Here is a 21,354-nt window from a genome sequence, read left to right as displayed (position 1 = left end):
CTCTGCAATATATCTCACTATTTTTGACTTTTCTGAGCCCGTCAAGTCCTTCTTTTGACCCATTTTGCCAAAGGAAAGGAAGTTGCCTAATAATTATGCACACCTGATATAGGGTGTTGATGTCATTAGACCACACCCCTTCTCATTACAGAGATGCACATCACCTAATATGCTTAATTGGTAGTAGGTTTTCCAGCCTATACAGCTTGGAGTAAGACAACATGCATAACGAGGATGATGTGGTCAAAATACTCATTTGCCTAATAATTCTGCACTCCCTGTATATGTCCATTAGGTAACAATATGTAAATTGTTTAGTTTTAGGATGTGTGAGCTCCTTACCGTTAGTGGCTAAATTGTGATATTGCTTATTTGTAGATCTACTCCTCCTGTGATATTGCTTATTTATAAACCTGCTAAATATTTTCTATTTATTATGCATGTTAATTCATCGACAGTTATGGGGAGGAAAAGGAAACTTGAGAATGTACATTTTTTTGTGCAATTTTTTTATTAAACAAAATCTTAATTCTTAAAACAGGAGAAATAACATTAAACAAGTATATGACACTACATAGATAAAACTGTAATGATTTTTAAAAAACATGTTATATGAGGTAGGATTCAATTTGGTGAAGATTATGTACTGGGGCCTGTCACCACTGATTTATTATTCAATTTGACGCCCATCATTAAAACAAAAGAAAAGCTGCCTAGTTATTTGAAGCTAATGTGCACCATTTCACGTAAAAAAATTCAAGTAATTGTTTCACAGCATTATCTTTGTGCTGTACACCAAGTAGCAGAAGAGGTTTTTGTTTTCATCCCAAGTGGATTCCGGGTAGTGCCTCAATGGCGGCAGGAGGTAGCTGGAAGATGTGACTTAAATTAAGGAGAATTTAAAAAACAATTGTGCCATTTTCAATGAAAGAGTGACAAAAAGTCACATTAAAAGACTGAATAAACCTGGATGACATGCTTCTCAAAAGTAAATGCAGCTGTAAAGGATATCATATTTTCCTGTTGAAGGTGACGGAGGAGTTTCTCTAGTGGCGCGTATCGGCGAAGGGTGGGTGCCGAGCCCAGCATGAGGAGCTTGTGTTTGGCTCTAGTGATGGCCACATTCAGTCTACGCCAGTCCTGGAGCAACTCTCCCAGCTGAAAAATTTGACATTTTAGAATAATGAAAATAATCTAGTGCATAATGGTTCTTCGTTAATCACCACAGCCACAGGTAATAGTAAAGACCATCGTACAAACACATCTGCCTTGTATAAATTCAGAAGGAAGGCCACTTACGTTGCCCTCAGGGTTGCTTCTAACAAAGGACACAATGATGACACTCTTGTCACGACCTTGGTATTTGTCCACAGTGTTGACTTCCAGAGTTTTAAAGGCATCTCCCTGCAGCAGACTGGAGATGGCTTTCAGCTGTTGCCGATATGGAGCAATGACCCCAATATCAGATGCTCTGCATCCAGCCTATGAAACATTTCAATTTACCATTTCATTTCAAGCATTAGATAAAACATTTCAGTGCGTTTCAAACAACCAATGGCATGTTCGGACCTTGAGCAGCAGAGTGACAAGGGCTTGTACCAAGATGGCTTCTGTGTGGTTGCTGATTCCACTTTTCTCCACAGTCTCAGGGGCGGGAACCTGAAGAAAGGTGCATTATATGATGATAAGGTATGAAAAGAAAATGCAGGATTCCATAATAGGTAAAATGAGAAAATCTAAAGCCCTGTTCACACCGCCAGCGGCTTTATCGCTGCAGCATGTCACTAGCCTCTGTACTGTGAAGTCACTCTGTTGTTAAAGGAAATGTATGTAAGATTCTGGCCAAAACTGGTACTGCAATCCCTTTCAAATGACTGTAGAGCGGCATCTACCCTCTCCCCCCTAACTCGAGTTTGCCAGATAGGCTGAAGGATACAGCAGGAACATTTGTTGTAGCTGCAGCTGTGGTTACTAGAGCAGATCTGGCAACCTGGGTGCCAAAACACTACTGAATTCGTGATTGGTAGACAGGTGGAGGATGGAGCTTCAGGCTAACTAAACATGTCAACATCAACATCAGTTGAGAGCTGTCCTGGCTGGACTAATGTTGTCAGTGGTACAAGTATTTGAAATTAACATGATTTCTTAATGTCTAGTGACATATCAGGGCCATTTTAGGATTCATTGAAATACATTTCTTACATACAGTTCCTTTAATAGTAGAGTGCACTCTGGACATATCTTTAGGAATCATATCTTTATATACTGCAGGAAAACTAAGATATTATTCTGATTTGACTGGGAATAAGTTTTAAAAAGGATTGTAAAGTAACATTCTGCTGTTGGAGATAGTTGCTATATAAAGTACATCAGTGCTAGTGCATTAAATCATTAACCAGATGAACAATTTTTTAATCACAAATTAACTCACTCCTACTGCTTAAAATCTTCTAATTTGAATGTAACAATACTACTGTATACAGTTTCTTTTGCACAGTTGTCACAGTTGTCACTCCTATTGCTTGTCACTAACAAAGGTCACACTTTATTTGCACAAAGGGAAACATTTGTCAATAATTCTCATTGCTGGACAAAGTACCCACATCAGGTCACTCACGTCGCCAGCTTACCATTGAAAATTAATAGAATCATGTTACTGTTGCTGCATGCCGCTGGCTTAAGAATTCGTTAAAAAAAAGGGGGAAAAAAAGAAGACAAAAAAGAAGTAAGACTGACCTCAGAAGTGTCCAGGAAACAGACAGGACTATTGGGCTCCAGTGCAGCCTGGACCCAAGCACTGTACTGTGGCTGACACACATACAGGTCCAGCTCCTTTTCAACCTGAGCTCTGCTGGGCAGCTGCAGCACTGCGCTTGCTGTCCTTTCAGAACCACACTCCAGTCGGCCCTCATACATCAGAGCATTACTCAGGGACATGATCGCACTGCAGGACACAAAACAATGTGTGTAAAAGCTGCACAGCTGCAGCTGGTGGTTGTGAAGATTCCAAAATGTATTCAAAAAAATCACCTATCAGTATTCTACTTAGTTAGAGGTACTTAATATTACAAAGGATTAGTCTGAATGTTTATCTTCCCATATTTTTATTTGCAATTTAACAATAACATAAGTACAGCCTGAACGTTTGATAGGTGTACATCCCCACCTGTTCATTCGGTATTGCACATTCAGCTGAACAACTGCATCACTGTGGTGCTCCAGACGCTTAAACAAACTCTCATCCATGCCCAAGGTCCTGAGTTAAAAAAATATTGTGGTCAAATAATGGGTTAGGGACGGGTAATAATATGATGAGGGTTTAAATTGGCAGCTTCAGTTTGGTGATTAAAACGCTGTATTCAATGACACAAAATAAAAATTCTTGCTAAAGTTCAACTAAATGAGGACAAAAGTGTACTACCTGGCTTCTGCATTCTGCACAATAGGAGGAAGCTGTTGATGGTCTCCAACCAGGACAAAGCGCTGGGCGTAGAACAGTGGTCCCAAACACACAGGTTGACTGATCTGAGACGCCTCATCCACAATACAGAAGTCAAAGCGTCTGCGGCTGAATATTGGGTGCTTTACCCCCATACAGGTGGTGGCCACGATCAGCTAAAAAAAGAAAAGAAAAAAGTAATGATATTTACAGTGATAATTAATGTGGAACTGTCATTTGCCCAATATCCTCTACGCCTCTCTCTCTCTCTCTCTCTCTCTAGTTTGGATTTGTTTTTATTTTAATACTTAAGTAATTATTAGTTTTTGTTTTAGCCATTTAAATTGATCATAAATAACCGTAAAAACATTTAAATATATTTCTATTTCAAATAATGCTGTTCTTTTTAACTTTCTACACATTAATGAATCCTGAAATTGCAAAATTTGCATAAATATATTCAGCATAATATTATTCCGAAGCACAACTGTTTTCAACATTGATAATAAGAATAAGAAATGTTGAGCACCAAATCAGCATATTAGAATGGTTTCATTTCTGAAGGATCATATGACAATGAAGACTGGATTAACGGCTGCTGAAAATTCTAATAAATCAAATAAATGCCATCTTGGCGAGCATGAGACTTTTAAAAAGCATTATAAATCTTATAGAGACCAAACTTTTGAATTGTAGTGTATGTGTTTACATATTGTATAAGACTGAGAGGACTGAGAGGACTTCAATATGCATTACTTCTTTACTGTACAGTTGTTCCAGCTCTTCTAGTGTTTGCATGCCTCTAGCACGACATGACTCCTCTGTGAAGGGCAAGATGTCATGGTGCACTTTTTGAGTACGACCCAGTCGCAGGAAGCCGATCTTAAACCTCTTCAGTTTCAGTAGGATGTTGTCCACAGCAGAGTGGGTGTAGCTAGTTAGAAGAACACTAAAACCACAAGCATGGAGTATCCGTACCTATAAATCAAGGAAGAGCAAAAGAAATGTCAGATGAATTGCTTTCCTTTGTTTGCATATAGAAACCACTAGCATAAACAATCAGTTTCATTCTACGGGTCAGAAAGAGGGAGGAAAAAAGTCCTGTAAACAAAAGGTTTACATTCATTTATGCATGTTTTAGTGAATATAAACCGAATTCATAAATTAGCTCTTACCAGTGTACAAATGGTGGTAGTTTTCCCAGTACCTGGCATTCCCACAATAAGCGTGTAATCTCTGGACAGTAGTACTTTTTTCATTGCTTGTTTCTGTGGTTTATTGAGTCCTGAGAAGCAAAATATGATTGAAACATCAAGTAGGAGCAAAGATGCTCTTATTCACAAGAACACATCAAGGGCATATTTGAAAACAGCTCACTGCAGAAAGAGTGAAATTATGGTTCAGTGAGAGAAGACAGGAGAAGGCGGTGTATCAACACACCTTTCAGAATGTTGGCCACAGTGTCCTTGGCATCTCGTGGCAAAACACTGCTGAGGCTGTCAATGAACTGGGGAGGCCTGAATTCCACAATCAACTCCCTCAATCTTTCACTGCATGAAAATGTACAAATTGAGCTTTTCACATAGAACAAAAAAAAAAAAAAAAACAATTTAAGAGACAACAAAAAGAAACTGATGATTAAACCTTGTTGGAGAGTTCTCCATTAACATAGACAGGTTTCCTAGATGAGTGCTAAGACCACCTGAACCTTCATCCTGGTCCAGCCGGAAAACTGTGCTTGAGCAATACTTAGAGAGGTTTCTGAAACGATAAGAATGTGGTATTAGGCTTTGATGAACACTTCAGATTCAGGTCAAATGAATTACAAAATGATCAACATCATGAAAAGCATCTGCAAGATACTTACTTGTCCAAAGAGCAAGTCACGCCACTGACTGTTATTTCTGTGACGTATCCTGTGGCCAGACCTATAAGCACAGAGTCTTGATCGCTAACCACAATCCTGTCGCCCACTATCAGCCCGGTGAGAGTCTGTTCACTTTCCTTCCTTTCAAAGCTGTGCTTATATACACCATCAGATAGGACACTGACGCCTCCAGCTAACCGCATGTTACCCGCACAACCACCACTTTTCTCCCTGAGAATGAGCAACAAAAGAACAGGGATGCATCAGGGACATTCATTAAGGACAAAACCATTCAATTAATTTAAACAAACACTGTTAATCTTCTTAGGGTCTGAAATTCATGAGGGAGGGGGTGGGGATATTTGTCATAATCTGAGTTTATCTAAATTCATATTAAATAAAACAATAAATAGAAATGTTAATATACACTACATTGCCAAACGTATTGGGACACCCTTCCAAATCATTGAATTCAGGTGTTCAAATCACTTCCATGGCCACAGGTGTATAAAATCAAGCACCTAGACATGCAGACGCTTCTACAAACATTTGTGAAAGAATGGGTCGCTCTCAGGAGCTCAGTGAATTCAAGTGGTGCCGTGATAGGTTGCCACCTGTGCAATAAGTCAATTTCTGAAATTTCCTTACTACTAAATATTCCACAGTCAGCTGTTAGTGGTATTATAATAAAGTGGAAGCAATTGGGTACAACAGCAACTTAGCCACGAAGTGGTAGACCACGTTAAATCACAGAGCGGGGTCGGCGCATACTGAGACGCACAGAGCGCAGAAGTCGCCAAGCCACAGACTTACAAACTTTGTGTGGTCTTCAAATTAGCTCGAGAAAAGTGCATAGAGAGCTTCATGGAATGGGTTTCCATGATGGTTTAAAGCACGCCGCCACTGGACTCTAGAGCAGTGTTCTCTGGAGTGACAAATCACACTTCTCTGTCTGGCAATCTGATGGACAAGTCTGGGTTTGGCAGTTGCCAGGAGATCGGTACTTGCCAGACTGCAGTCTGCAGGCCTAGGTGCTTAAAGGGTTACTTCAGCGATTAGAATATGGCTTCGTATCAGTAGAAACCCTGGAGTACATTCATGGAACATTAGTGGAATGGACTTTCAATAGAGGGACAGAAATCTCTCAGGTTTCAATAAAAATATCTTCATTTGTGTTTCAAAGATGAATGAAAGCCTTCCAAATGGTTTGAAACAACATGAAAGTAAGTAAATCAATCAATCATTTACATTTTGGGTGAACAACATGTACAACTCACATTTTAGAAAACACCCACCTTTGCTGGGAAGTCTGAAGCCAGATATTACGCCGACCTCCTTTATTCTCCATGGTGAAAGCCTCCAGCGTGCAGAGCAGGAGCCAGTGGCTGAAGTACTGGAGGTGCATCTGGCTGAGGTGCTCACTCTCTGACTGCACGAAAGCCTGTGGATCTTCACTAAAGCTCCCCACTGGATCTCTCTCCACAGCTCTACACAAATTATACATTTTAGCTAAAGCTCTACTATTTAAAGAACTTCGTTGTAATGGAAAATTACACACGAAGAGATAAAAACACTACCTGTTGTAAACTGCACAGTTTCTTTTCTGAGGACAGTACTTGCAAGCCTGGTGGTCAGATACAATGGGAGGCAATGGGGCCATATGACTTCTACCATCCACCTTGACCAGGTTGTTGCCGATGTGATGAGCCAAAGAGTTCCTTATTTTAATCAGCTCTGTGATGTAAAAAAATATCAGCATAGTCATAAGTAGGATGTAAGCTTATATGTGATGTTACATTGCTATGACAAGTACATCATCTTTATGTACATTTGTATGAAACTACTTGATTTAAAGGGCTATGAAAATTCTGTCATTCATTGTTCACCCTCATGCCACTCCCAAATCATGAGTCCATTTAGTTTTTGAAGCACAAATGTAGATATATTCAATGAAATCCATGGGATTTCTGTCCCTTGAATTTCCCTGCTTCAAAAAGAATGTGAAGACAATTCAAATGAGAGACATTATCACGTTTTATGATGAAACAATATAATTGAGGGTAATCACATACAAATATCGATCAACGCACAAAGTACATGAAATATGGTAATGGAGGATTGCCTGATATGTGAGCACCAGTCCGTTTTTTTTTTGCTTATCAAGAAAGCATGTTTGAGCTTCTACAAGATCCTTAACGGCATAATCAAAATATCTTCATTTGTTTTCTATAGATAAATTAAAGTCTTATGGGTTTAGATCAACATGAGGGTGTGTAAATGATGACAAAATATTTGGATATACAGTACATTTATAAAAAACAAACCAACCTCTCCTGTCCATGTGGTTGCCCACAACAGGATGTAGACTGCCAGTCTTCAAGTAGACAAGGAAACCTGCCTCTGGATCACAACGTCTAGCTGAGCTCATCAATGTGTACAGAATAACCTAGAATGCAAATAAAATGTCTGTAATAAGAAGTGTTTTTTTTTTTTGTATGTGACATTCTAAAGCATTTTCTGAAACATTTTGTACTTGACTGCGATGCTCAATGGAGTTGGACTCCTTGCCGGTTTTTAGCTCCAGTGGCACAATCCTTTCTAGGGGCTTTCTGCCTCTCCGATGAATCCTGACTCCAGCTGTGACATCTATCTTCCCCTTCAGGCCAAAACTTGGACACCAGATGTTTTCCTCGATGTCCGCAAAATCTGTGACAGTCAAGCTACAGGTTGCATCTTGCTTGCTCAGAGCCCCGTCACTGGGCCTGATGGGAAATAATAACCACACAAACCATTAAGTTAATCCATAATGAACAAACCAGAAAAAAGCTGAGAGCCTGCTTGGTATGCTGCAATTGCTTGTTTGAAGAACTATAAACACTCACAGTTTCAGGGTGAGCTGCTTTTGTCCAGCCTGTGGTGAAGTGTGGAGGTAGTGTTTTGCCCACTCAGATAAAGTTGGAAGATATTCGTCAACCTCTTGTCTCATGTCAGCCTGAGTCAGCTTTAGACTGTACCTAATTAATCAAGCACAAGACATTTCACAATATAGGAGCAACAATAGGAGCTTCATTACTCTGGTCAAATGCTGTAATACTACGAAATAAGTTGTGCCTCTAACCAAGGAATTTATGTTGCCTAATAGCACTTACATTTGTCCGAGGTAGTTGGGGTTTTTTAGGGCCTCTGAGGCAAATTTCTGTATCCTCTCTGGAGAGAAATCTGAGGACATAGCTGCTTTTTGGAAGATATCATGAACTATGGTACCATTTAGCATCTGCTTAGATCCACCATCAAATGCCTGTTTAAAAATAACACACAATATTTTGGATTATTTTAAGCACTAAAATTTGATGTACTGTAAGACAATTAAGGAACATAGCAATCATTTAAGGGAAAAATATTTTTCAGGATTTTTTGATCAATATAACGTTCAGACGAACAGCATTTATTTTATACTTTACTTTTGCAACATTATTAATGTAATTTACTTTTGATTAAATGCATGCAGCCTGAATAAAAGTATTAATTTAATTTTAAAAAAAAATGAATTAAACTTTTAGATGACAGTGAGGCACATTTACATCATAAAAATGTCCACACCTTAAACATCTCTCCCAGCACTCCTCGCCTCATACAGCGAATACTGCTGGCAATACTGGTCCCAGATATCAGCAGGTCAGGCAGCAGAACCAGGAAACCAGAGTCTCTATCAATCGTCCACAAGCCAGAAACACACCTCCCTTCCAAGTGAATGATGTCCCCCACTTTAACCGGAGAACTCTCCCTTTAAAAAAAAAAGGAGCTTGAAAAGTTCAAAAACAAAGACAGTCAAAAAGAAAGAACTCTCTCAAGAAGCTCTCATAGACAAGTAACATTTTGTACCAGCCATCTTTGAGAATACAAGTCTCTGCGGACTGTGTCATCTTTGAGCAGGTGATAGTTAAGTGTTTTTCGGTGCAACTTCGTGATGAGGTGACGTCTTGTACATCCAGTACCCAGTATCGGTTATGAACACCAGAGGCCAGTATAACATGCTCTGGTATGCCTTTAGTTTTTCTAAAAGTCAAACAAAAATATATGTACAGTTTTAATAAACAAAAAAACATCAAATAAAAGCTCACTTATGTACACATAAATAGGTTGAATGAAATAGTCATACTCATGGCTGAACTTCTTGGGTTTTGGCGCCTCAGATTTTTGCTCCATGCCATCATCAAACCAATCGTCTATCAAATCAGTAAAATCCTCCTCAAATGGTGCTGGCAGAGTCTTTTCATCAGCAATTTTTTCATTCACTTGAATCTCAGCAGAACTTATTGGCCTCTTCTTGGTAATAGGACAGTTGAGAAAAGTCTCCTTTTCTTCAGTAGACCCATGTTTTATCCATGAGCTATATGACATCACAAGATCCAAGTCATTTGTTCCAGAAACTGCACCTATACCTATCTCCGGCTTCACATTAAGAGCAAGTGAATTCTCTTTCTCACTGGTACTAAAGCTCAGTTGGTTAGTGGATTTTTTGGAGAGCTTTGAGAAACCATTTGTTTTTCCATTCATTTTCACATAAGGTCCAGTTGTCAGTCTGCTAGCCTCAAAACTAACGGACGCAGCTTTGTTTTTTTCCTCAGAACTCTTCGGGAACATTACAGAGATCGTTCTCAAAGACTCCTTTTGCTTAGACACTGGTAAGTTTGTGTCGCATTCAGGTAGTTTCTGAACTTGCGTGGTCCTGGACCGCTTGGCACTCTGGATGTTTTCTGAGCTGTGCAACAACCTCTTTGCAGAGCCCAGGTGATGTACACCATTCTTAAACTCAAAAGTGTCCTCTGACTCTGGACTGCTGTTGTTCTGTGGCTGCATCAGCTTACGTGCCATCAGGCTAGGTTTACCCCTGACACCTTTAGCATGTAGACCACGGGACACAGGCGATCGGTTCTCATATGAAGTGTCGGAAGGGTTCTCGGTCCTCAGACTGTCAGGCGTCTCTGGAACAGCAGATGGGTTTGGGGAGCAGGTGACATTTTCATCCTTCTCAAAACAAGATTTCAATGAAATGGAGGCTCCTGTAACTCTAGTTTCAATTTTTTTGGGTGACTTTGAGACCTAAAAAAACATAAAAGGTGCAGTTATCCACCTTATTTTTAATGTAACAGCAGGCAAAGCCATTTTTAACCTGAAAGTGCAAGATGTCATTTGCGTCCTGTTTTTTCAATTTCAAAAATACAAAAATCAGTAGGTTCTCAAGACATTTGTGACCCTGGACCACAAAACCAGTAAGTCGCATGGGTATATTTGTGGCAATAGTCAACATTACATTGTTTGGGTCAAAATTATTGATTTTTCTTTTATGCTAAAATCATTAGGATATGAAGTAAAGATCATATTCCATGAAGATATTTTGTAAATTTCCTAATAATGTATATTATTAGTAGTAATACGCGTTGCTAAGGAGTTCATTTAGACAACTTTAAAGGTTTTTTTTTTAAATAGTTTGATTTTTTTTTTTTTTTTGCACCCTCAGATTCCAGATTTTCAAACAGTTGTATCTAGGCCCATTTAAAAAAAAAAAAAAAGCCTTATTATGACTGGTTTTGTGGTCCATGGTCACATTTAATAGATAAAAAATGTGTAACCACATAAAAAACAAAAATGGTGTCATGTTAATTTTTTTATACTGTTGTCTGAGGTCAACTAATGATGTTTGTGTGGTTTTTACATTCAAAAACATCATAACTAATAAGTAATAGGCTATTTTCTACACTGGTTTTGAGGCTCTCTCCAAAACTCTGGGTTTTGATGGGTGTGATGCACTGGAGACTTGGAAGTAAACGCCCACGGCTAGGAGTGGATAAGACATCCATATTTCATGAGATAAGAGCAAACCATCACACACACACACACACACACACACACACACACACACACACACACACACACACACACACACACACACACACACACACCACCCTTCAAATGTCATGTCGAGAGAAAGACAATAGCACAGATCAAGAACGGAATATTATGAGATGAGATTCATCGGCCTGCCAGGCTTTGCGAGTCCTGGCCCATACATGTCTGAGTCCAGCGTGCTAAAGGTATGTTCTGTTAGACACGTACGATCTATAACAATGCAATACTATTACATATAAAAACATGTTTTACTCACATAAGTGTGTTGCACCATTCCTGACCGATACAAATCCAGCATCAACCAGAGATTTGTTTACAAACGATTCCGCAGTGAAATTAAGTGAACATGTCTTCCCCCCATGAGCTGGAACTTCATTAAAAATAAAGTTCAACCACACATTCCTAATATTAGGATCCAAAGGACGCTTATGCAGCGACTGTGTTCTTCCACAACCAGGAATAGCGCAATATCTTCCTCGTAACATGTTTATTGTTGTTGACCAGCTAGCACGAGCCGATCAGCTCCATGAGTCGGTGGTCGGGGCTACTGGATTAGACACGCTGTAGAGGCGGTGTTTCATAGCGCTATGACGTAAGAATGAAGCACAAGATCGTTTCTGGGCCTGGTGTCTTTAAAAGCTTTTCTTTGGCTAACAAGGAAGTTTTCAGCTCTGAAACTTAGAAGATATTCTTATATTACCATGACCTTTTATGTATCAAAAGCTCAAGGGAAAGTTGATTTCTCAATCATCACCATCACTTTAAGGACATCAAAACAAACATATACTAAATTTCTTTAAGATACAGTTTTTAAAAAAAAATTTGTTTCATAGATTCAAAATAAAAGTCAAGGGCATTAAAAAAATGTTGTTGACAAAATAAGGTTGAGTCACTCAATTTACTCGATGAATGTGACATTTTCCTAGTATTAAAAAAAAATACACACCTTTAATTTTGAAATGCCATCTTTATTTGAGTGAACTGTAGATAGATAGCTCATTTGGATTTAGCTTTGCTGTGTTTTTTAAACTAATATTTGTAATATTGTTAAACTAATTTAAACTAATATAAATAATATTATTATTATTACAGTAATAAAACGCCAGTTTGTAGCATAAATCATTTGATCCCATTTCCTTTTTTATATGGACAAAATGTAATGAAAGTTAATAGTGAATGAGGCTGTCGGCTGATCTCCTTTTGTATTGTACAAAAAAAGAAAGAAAGAAACATAGTTTTGGAACAACATAAGGGTAAGGAAATAAAAAAATGTTTGGTGAATTATCAAAATAAGTTAACTAGATTCCTATTATGTACTTACCTTTGAGAGGAAAAAGGCAGAAATATTTGACTGAACGCCACTGACCATCTACAATAACAACAAAAATGTTAGGACACTTTCACAACGGATGACATAGATAGATCATCAGTTGTGACTATCAAATAAGTTACTTACGGAAGATCTGCTGGATTTACACTTTATCATCGTGGACTGGAAGTGAATAAAAAGACTGCAAAAAGACTGTTATTCGGATAAAACAATATCACGAAGCAGCTGTACTGGTATCAAAACATAAAAACCTCGCACATTACTGTGACAGCGGCACATAAAGACAGACACGGCTATAAACTCAAATCTAGCTCGGCCAGAGATTTTCTCACAAAGCAATGGGCATCCAAACGGTGTTTACATCTGCTTTCACATAAAACCAAAAAACAGCAGATTTCTTGCGTAAAATACTTTTGCAGCATCTCACAGAGTAAACACAGCGATCTCGAAATTCCCGCGTACAGTCAGAGAATATCAATCACATGAATACAAACGTTTTCCTCGTTGTGTTTGTGTGCGCAATTTACAGCGCCATTACAGACACACTGCCACCTAGCGACCGTGCCATTTTCATTTGTCTTATGTAGTTTCTACACAAATTGGAAACAAAGCAGACCGTATTTTATTAGCACCACATTAGCCTCACGTCATATATAAATGAAAAACCGGCAATTATATCGTTATTTCCTGTATGGGACATCAAATATTGTGGTAACCAAGGCAACGAACGGAAGAAGACATAGCTTTTGAGGCACATTTTTGAAAGTAAACATGGTAAGCATGTTTTTAGCTATGTGCATTTGGATGGATAAAATACTTGTGGGGTATAGACATTAGCTTTCAAATTAATTTGTAAATACGTAATGTGTATTTTAACCCAACCCACACACAAAAACATTTATACATACTGTTTAATGCTGCAAAATGCTGTTAGGTAAAAATGACAGTTACAAATATTGAAATGAAATTACCAGTAAGTTCTAAATATAAAAGTATGGCAAATAAATATAAAATAAAACAATTTCGGTGTGGTTAACTTAAATATTTGAGGTTGGACTTGAAACAAGAAAGACTTGAATATCATCTGCATGTCATAGTTATTTTAAAATATTTTATATATTGTTGTATTTCATGGACAGCTTATTGTAATTGAATACACAAAATGGCATTGAAAACTGATCCTCATCTTTAAAATATTCATGCCAAGCCACCACACACAGACAGTAGAAGGTCTGCTGACATGGATGCTCAAGAAGACGACCTAAAATGTCCTGTTTGTGTAGAGCCCTTTACAGACCCTGTATGCCTTCCATGTGGGCACAACTTCTGTCAAACTTGCATCCAAGTGGTCTGGAACATGGATGATCCCAAAACATCTAGTGATGGTCCACTGTTCTGTCCGGAGTGTCAGATCCTCCTTCCTTCTGACCTTAAGCTTGAGATCAACTCGGATCTTCAAAGGAAGGTTCAGGATGCCTTTTCAAGAGCATCTTTGCAGGAAGGATCATCTCATTCACCACCCTCCATTATTAAGTGTGATCAGTGCATTGGGAAGACTGAGGTGGCAGTGAAGAGCTGCCTCACCTGTGATGCCTCCTTGTGCTCGGCTCACACTCTCCTGCACCAGCAGAGACAGGCTTTAAGAGGGCACTCTCTCATCGAATTAACAGAAGACTTGATTTCCTTCAAGTGTAAGGAGCATGGGGAGGAGCTGAAACTATTCTGTCAGGAGGACCAGACCACTGTGTGTTGTCTCTGCATTGCGGTTGGGTCACACAAAAACCACCAAGCTGTTACGCTGCAAGAGGCATGCTCAGAATTCAAGGTAATTCTGTTACAATTACCAATTCTTGAAAATGGGTTTTAATGAGTAAAAAAATTATTATTATTAATTACAAATAGAAGTGTCTGATATATTAATGTAACATTTGTGAACTTGTTCTTCAAATTCAAATGTACATGTTGTTAAAAGTAAAAACGTATACATATGTTTTTATATATAAATATTAGATAAGCTATGTATATTGTAAATATATATCATATTATTTAGTACATAGAAGATGTGTATTTGGGTAATTTTTAAGGGATTTAATTATTTGTTTGTTTGTTTGTTTTTACAGCAAATTAATAGTTCACCCAAAAATGAAAAGTCTGTCATCATTTACCCTCAAGTTGTTCCAAACCTGTTTGCGTTTCTTTGTTTCTTTTGCTGAACACAAAAAATATATATATTTTGAAGAATGTCGTAAACCAAACAGTTGATGGACCTCATTGACTTACATAGTATTTTTTTCCCTAATTTTCATACAAGTCTGAAACAACTTTAGGGGGAGTAAATGATGACAGAATTTTCATTTTTGTTTAAATGAACATAAATAACATTATTTCATGGACCATTATTGTGCCTATAATTTAGTGTGAAGTAACAGTGTATCGAGGATTTATGGAAACATATCTCTTTTTTAGAAGGTATTGGAGACCAACAAATCACTTCTTTTGCAGAGGAAACATTTAGCAGAGTCTGCTATGCAAGATTTAGAGCCATTATTTTCAGAGGTGTCGGTGGGTATTCCAATATAAGCCTTCTGAATTTTAACCAATTAAACCAGGAAAATATTGCATACTACTTTTCTCAGTTAATTGTGATTTGAAATAATGCTTTTTTTCAAATCCATTGTAGCAAGAGATTATGTAATATGTTTTCTTTGTCAACTTATGAGTTCACCAGGCTTTGACGTTTCTTGTGGTGGTTTTCAGGAAAATGCAGAAGCATACAGACTCCGAATAGTTGAGAAATACAACCAGATAAAAGCCCAGATTGAGGAGGATCAGAAGATGATGTTGGCCATTCTGGAAACAGAAGAATTCTACATCAACAAGTGGCTGAGATGGAGAAATGAGTCACTGGAGTGTCAGGTTAAAGATATTAATGCTGCCCTAAGATCAAGCCAATCTCTCCTCGAGGAAGAAAATGACATCATATTTCTCCAGGTGCATTATAGTTTCACAGTCTGTGTGGCTTATTTTTGAGTGCACATTTTTCTTTTTTTAATCTGTAATCTATCAATAACAGAAAACTATTATTTTGCAGCATTTTCAAAAACATTGCCACGGGTGAGTTATTTTTACTGCATTCCCTTTAAATTATACTAATCTACAGAGCCCCCTAAAGGGTTGGTGATGAAAAAAATATGAGATGGAAGGAAAAATTATGCTTTTGCATTCTCTCATAAATGTTTTGCGGTCCTATGAGAAACTTTGCGTCCTATCGCAAAATGTTTGCATTTCCCAAGAAATTTTGCATTCGCTCACAAAACTTTCACAAACTTTCTCAGGGGAATACAAAACTTTTTCAAATGAACACAAAAGCATTGAGATATATACTTACCTCCCATCTCACATGTTTTCCATCACCATTTCCCTCCGACTTGTCAATGGATTTTGTGAACAAAATATTTTTATATACATCCATAAAATAATACTTTATTTTATGGGGACTGTAATGACCAGTGTAATTCTTTAAAAAAAACCTCATTATTCTATGATACATTAATACCTATATAAATGAATCCCTCGTCATTGCTATAGGTCCCAGGTGGAATTGCCACTTGTGTCTGCGATAGAGCAAGAGTACAACACCACAGACAAGATGAAGACAGTCGAACAGCTGGTTGATAACTTAGATAAAGTTGTTTTTCAGAACACTCAGCGGCTGTGGTCTAGTAAGTGTGATTAAATAAAAAGTATAATAATCCTACCTTATAGTGTAACATATCAAACTTTGCCTGCATGCAGGTTTTAGAGCTGTAAGTTTGGACTCAGAGACGGCACACCCTGAGTTAGAGGTCTCAGCAGACGAGCTGGAGGTGCACTGGAGTACGAAACCAATCCCAGAAAGGAAACGGAAAACAAACATCAGCTCTTCATACAGTGTGCAGGTCAAGGAGAGATTCTCCAGTGGCTCCCACTACTGGGAGGTGGCCGTCTGGAAGAAACCCTATTGGTTGATTGGCCTGTCATATGGGTCAACTACCAGAGATCAGGATTCTGAGCATCGCAGCAGTGACTTTAACAATGTGTTCTGCTACATCTATCATGGTAATGGAAAATATCTCGTTTGTCAGGACTCAAATGAAAAGTCCCTGACAGTGAGGAAAACAATCCAAAAACTTGGAGTTTGGGTTGATATCCCGAAAGGAGCCGTGTCTTTCTATGATGGAGATACTCTAACTTTGCTCCACACATTCCGCGTTGAATTTTCTGGCCCAGTTTGTCCCATTTTTAATCCTTGTATTGACATAAATGGCCGAAACAGTCAGCCTCTTTCCATTGTCCATCTAAGAAACAAAAATCATTCGTAAAGCTCTTCACAAAATTCTCCATTTCATTTATAATTTCATAAATGTATGTATCTGTCTATTTAATATAATTGATTTTGGTCTAGTTATCATAGTAAATTGAGGATAATGACATCTCACATTCTCGTTGGTTCTTTTTCTGCAACGATGGATAACTATTAAGTTAACTAATTTCTTATTGTGGTCTGGGTGTTTAAAACCTGAAAAAAGGTGTAAGAATGAGGAACATTTTTACAACATGCAAATTATATCTAATAAACCGTCTTTTTGTATTATAACAAAAAGTTAATAATAACCTAACTGAAAATTCATCTTTTGGGGTTTTCCATACATTGAAAATAAGTGGGGTCCAATCCTGTATATATATATAACGATATATATATATATATATATATATATATATATATAGAGAGAGAGAGAGAGAGAGAGAGAGAGAGAGAGAGAGAGAGAGAATTTAATAGGCTATAGATTATAGATTAGTTTTGTGCATGACTCCTTGAAGATTTTAGAATTCTAGACAAAGTTGTAGTCCACCTTAAACTGATATGGGCCACTTGCCAGGTCTCTGATAATGTGATACAGGCACTCCCTAAAGACACGGGCACAAGTACAGAATACTGACTGCTTTGTCTACTTTAGGAGTTTTTCTAATTACAGCGGAGCTGTCCACTTCAGCACCTCACATGCACAATGATACGATGACGCATCAAATATCTGCTGCATCTGCGCCTCTTCATGGTCCCATCAGGTATGTGAAGTTGCTCGTCCTTATATTTTTGTTTCTTATAAGTAAAGAACAAAGTATAGCAGGCTGTCTGCAAATGATGTTGTTAATGGATTGATTCTAGGCTATATACCAACACTTTCCTAGTAACTGTTAGTGGAAACTTTTACTTTTAGTGGTTGCAGAAAAACCCTGTGTATATTATGAATCTGTATTTGAACTCATGCGCTTTAACTTTTGATAATAAACCTGGTGTATCTTAGACACCCATTGTACTGTAGTTACCTTTTTACTGTAGGTACTATCAGTCACCTTAGAAGCTAATGTCTAAGAGCAGTCAGTCTGAGTAAAGTGTTCTTTCCAAAGCTCTCAAATAACATAGTAGGTAATGCAGGACAGCTCTACCCAGTGCCCAGCACTTCTGTGTGAGATCAGCCGAGTTGTACAATATTTGTATAGCACACTATATCTTATGCCTAAATCTTTGCTCATAAAGCTACTTTCACGTTATGTGGGCTAATTCTCTTTTTGGTTCTTGAGAATTGTTTAACATTTTTAATAGATTTGAGCAGTTTACAAATAACACTGACATCAGTTGTTGTTTTTCAACATCAAAATCTTAAAAATATGTGGAATCTAAAAGTTCATTTTGAAATAAGTCTAATTTAATCCTGATAATAAACAAAGTTTAAATAATAAAGTACGTTTCACAAAATTGTTGTGCTAATAATAGGCTATAATTTGTAATAAAACAAATGTGTGATAAATTATAAAAATGCATAAAAGATGCACTTTCACTAGTGGTCTTAGATTTGTGGACCCCAACTTCTAAATGATTAGCTTATTATTGCATGTCACAATGCAGAATACTGCTGTCACATCATGTTAACTAATATATAGTGAAGGGGGACAGGAAGTTGTAGGGAGAGTGTGAATGAGAGAACATGTGCTAACCACCAGACCATGGCTTTGACTTTGTTTTGCTGATTTATGTAACACAATCCTCTTCAGGCAGTGCTATGCTTGAGACCGCAGGATTCATGTACTTGAGAATTCATGTGCTCGAGACTGCAGAGACCGCTTGATTTCATGCACTGTGCTGAATGCATGACTCATTAAAAGTGGCCAGTATATCACATTGCAGAGGTTGAGTCCTGCCAAGAGTTACATTAAGAAAATGTCTTTCATCTTCCAAACATCTCCTTATATTTTTATTAAAAAGAAAACATGGCATGTGTTTTAATTTTGTTTTCATCTGCTGGTGCCTTAGGTCATACCTCAGTAAATTTGAAACCTTTATATACATGATTAGGCATGTGCAATATACTGAAAAAAAACAGTCATAATGTAGTGCTCAACAAGCTTAATGAAAAGGTTTAACACTTTAGCCTAGATTCCGGGCATCACAATTGATCTTCTGCATTTAAAGGGATAGTCCACCCAAAAATAAAAATTGTCATAATTTTCTCACCCTCATTCCAAACCTGCATGAATGACTTTCTTCTGTGGAACAACTTTGGAAACCAAACAACTTTGGTGCAAATTGACTTCCAATTTAATGATACAATAATAACAGAATATGTTATTTAATATTTCAATGAAAGAAAAAAAGACAATTTTTAAATGACATGAAGGAGTAAATAATACCTGTAATCTATTCCTTTAACTATTGGATGTAGGATTTTTTTACATTTAGCAAAATCTCGAATAACGACTAAATAAGCCAGCAAAAACATGTAGTAACAATACAAATGAAAAAGTTAAATAACAAACATATTCATGCCACAGTGCATGCTGGGAACAGAAGCACAGACCTAGTGCTGTTGACACTATAAAGATAATCTGTAAGTAGCTAAGAGTTTACGCTAATGCAAGCCCAGCTAATCATTATGATTATACCGCATGACAGTCATTTGTTTTTCACTTTAAAGTATAATTGTATTAATGTAAAATCTATTATTGTAAAAATGAGAGTGAATGAACAGCAATGACATACTTTTGATTCACACTGATTTTTTTTACACTGTGATAGGATGTCTGCTGAACGGATTGTTACTGTTCAGATCACAGGTTGTAATCCCATCGGCCTTTTTACAACCCCTGTTACTGTATAAGTCTATTTTCAAGGGGCTTTCCCTCTGGCTAGGCCCCCTCCACAGAGTGAGCTGAACCTTTTGCCACCTGTCACAGAACAGACAGAGAGCTGGCGCTTCTGATTGGCTCAGTTCTAGAATGAGGTGGGTCTTAAGAATATGAGTGACAGGGCGAGTGCAGGAAGTCCTGTTGGGCTAAGACAGGTTTTCAGTGGGGGGGGCATGGGCGTTGGAGAAGACGCACTAAGTCGTGTGGGTGGCGTAAATCCAGTATGCGTGAGCCAGTAAAGCGCAGAGAGCTGTTTTTGTTTTCTGTGGAGAAGAGAGGGAGGCACAAACACATGAATAGCCAGTTTTTCTGAAGACTCTGGAGGAGGGAATTTTCTGGGTTCCCACTGCTGCTGTGTAGTGGATGGGACGGAGCTGTTGAGTGGGGAGTTAACAGGTAAAGGGAGGGGGTTGACTGTAATTGGTTTCTATGTGCCTGTTCATGTAACAGTTACAGGAGTGAGGACAGGAAAGGAGGGGTTGGAGGAATCCTATTAGCTACAGCACAGAAAAAGTAGGTCTAAATGGCCTGCCTGCGTAACAGAATGTAGATATATAAAATATATCCATTTGAATATCGTTCTATCATCTAATTACAGAAATAAAATAGTACACCAATGATTTAAATGGTTGAGATTGTCAAAATAGTTAATTGACATGTTAGATCAGTACTTTGCATTATTTTAAGTTTTATCTACCATCTAACTCTTTGTAATATTTGGGACTTTTAAAGATGTGAAAGCTCAAAAGTGTTTATGTTTCATAATTTAAATAAAATTGTAAGTTTAATCTCAATTAATTTAGTATTTAGTAATGTAGTATTTGCAGAAGTTATTATTATCATGAAAATACAAAGAAACCACATTTTGTTTTATATATATATATAAAGTATTGCTATAAACAAAATCTTATGTTTGTGTGTGTGTGTGTGTGTGTGTGTGTGTAGGTGTGTGTGCATCTGCAAATATTTCTAGTTAATTCTAGCTAATTTATCACAGACATCTGACAGTATATTGTCATGAATGTGGCATGTTCTTTCAGTGAAGGAATTTGATCCAAAGAGTTAATTAAAGGGGGTTACATTTCAAGTTGTTACAGGTTACCTTGGAACATGTAAAGTAGATTAAGTTACTAGGCAAGCAGCAGACAGTTAATATATAGTTCAGCTAAAGGACTGCAGGAAGTCTACAGTAAATAAGGGCTTTGAATGTGAAAATCTGCTATTCACATCCAAATGCTTCATTCATTCAGACTGACTGCATTAACAATAAAATGTGCTGAATTACCTTTTACAAATACAAAGGAAGGATTTGTATAGTGTGTAAGGGGGATAGAGAGAGAGAGAGAGAGAGATCTAAAGAGCACCCATACACGTGTTTTTTGTGTGGTCTTTAAGAAAAACTATGCACTGTCCTTCCCTGCCTCCTCCCCCACAACTGCAGTGGTGGTCATGATGCTGGATGCATACAACTCAATCAATTGAGCGCAACACCTGGCACATGTCCAATAGCAGCCACACTTCCCCACTCTCACAAAAGCTGACAGAACACAAGCAGCTGTGGCAGACTTGCATGAGAGAGGTTAG

The 21,354-nt window shown here is 37.8% G+C and overlaps 2 protein-coding genes across 3 annotated transcripts; one reads left to right on the top strand and one right to left on the bottom strand.

Moving 5' to 3' along the window:
* Positions 1-505: 505 nt before the first annotated feature.
* On the bottom strand, positions 506-13,087 carry dna2 (DNA replication helicase/nuclease 2). The gene is made up of 24 exons (XM_067421899.1): positions 12,805-13,087; positions 12,673-12,727; positions 12,538-12,585; positions 9,466-10,409; positions 9,189-9,362; positions 8,907-9,090; positions 8,456-8,604; positions 8,189-8,320; positions 7,840-8,068; positions 7,635-7,752; positions 6,884-7,040; positions 6,602-6,793; positions 5,307-5,537; positions 5,084-5,200; positions 4,880-4,989; positions 4,615-4,724; positions 4,196-4,417; positions 3,422-3,615; positions 3,167-3,256; positions 2,737-2,944; positions 1,570-1,659; positions 1,300-1,482; positions 1,012-1,158; positions 506-878 (listed from the first exon to the last, which is right to left on the bottom strand). The coding sequence occupies exons 2-24, from the start codon at positions 12,700-12,702 to the stop codon at positions 822-824; spliced, it is 4,116 nt and encodes a 1,371-aa protein (XP_067278000.1). The 5' UTR covers positions 12,703-12,727; positions 12,805-13,087; the 3' UTR covers positions 506-821.
* Positions 13,088-13,118: 31 nt separating this feature from the next.
* On the top strand, positions 13,119-17,148 carry LOC137045324 (E3 ubiquitin-protein ligase TRIM62-like). Of its 2 annotated transcripts, none has more exons than XM_067421901.1 (7): positions 13,119-13,320; positions 13,830-14,371; positions 15,013-15,108; positions 15,304-15,537; positions 15,620-15,660; positions 16,135-16,268; positions 16,342-17,148. In XM_067421901.1, the coding sequence occupies exons 2-7, from the start codon at positions 13,904-13,906 to the stop codon at positions 16,905-16,907; spliced, it is 1,539 nt and encodes a 512-aa protein (XP_067278002.1). In that variant the 5' UTR covers positions 13,119-13,320; positions 13,830-13,903; the 3' UTR covers positions 16,908-17,148. The 2 variants fall into 2 exon arrangements, with proteins under 2 accessions (XP_067278002.1, XP_067278001.1); XM_067421900.1 differs by having other exon boundaries at positions 13,754-14,371; positions 15,638-15,660.
* The last annotated feature ends 4,206 nt before the right edge of the window (positions 17,149-21,354 follow it).

The sequence above is a fragment of the Pseudorasbora parva genome, chromosome 17 (assembly GCF_024679245.1).
Source record: "Pseudorasbora parva isolate DD20220531a chromosome 17, ASM2467924v1, whole genome shotgun sequence".
Classification (NCBI taxonomy): domain Eukaryota; kingdom Metazoa; phylum Chordata; class Actinopteri; order Cypriniformes; family Gobionidae; genus Pseudorasbora; species Pseudorasbora parva.
Note: the sequence above shows the minus strand (reverse complement) of the source record. Positions and strands in the feature narration are given on the sequence as shown.

Bases quoted from the DNA above. Each gene is read 5' to 3' on its own strand.
- dna2 (XM_067421899.1), bottom strand. From the start codon at position 12,702: ATGATAAAGTGTAAATCCAGCAGATCTTCC. The intron at 9,363-9,465 runs GTATGACTATTT...TTTGACTTTTAG, and splicing joins CCCAAGAAGTTCAGCCATGA to AAAAACTAAAGGCATACCAG. The intron at 4,990-5,083 runs GTTTAATCATCA...ATTTTCATGCAG, and splicing joins ATGGAGAACTCTCCAACAAG to TGAAAGATTGAGGGAGTTGA.
- LOC137045324 (XM_067421900.1), top strand. The intron at 15,109-15,303 runs GTGGGTATTCCA...GGTGGTTTTCAG, and splicing joins CATTATTTTCAGAGGTGTCG to GAAAATGCAGAAGCATACAG. The intron at 15,538-15,637 runs GTGCATTATAGT...ATTATTTTGCAG, and splicing joins ATGACATCATATTTCTCCAG to CATTTTCAAAAACATTGCCA.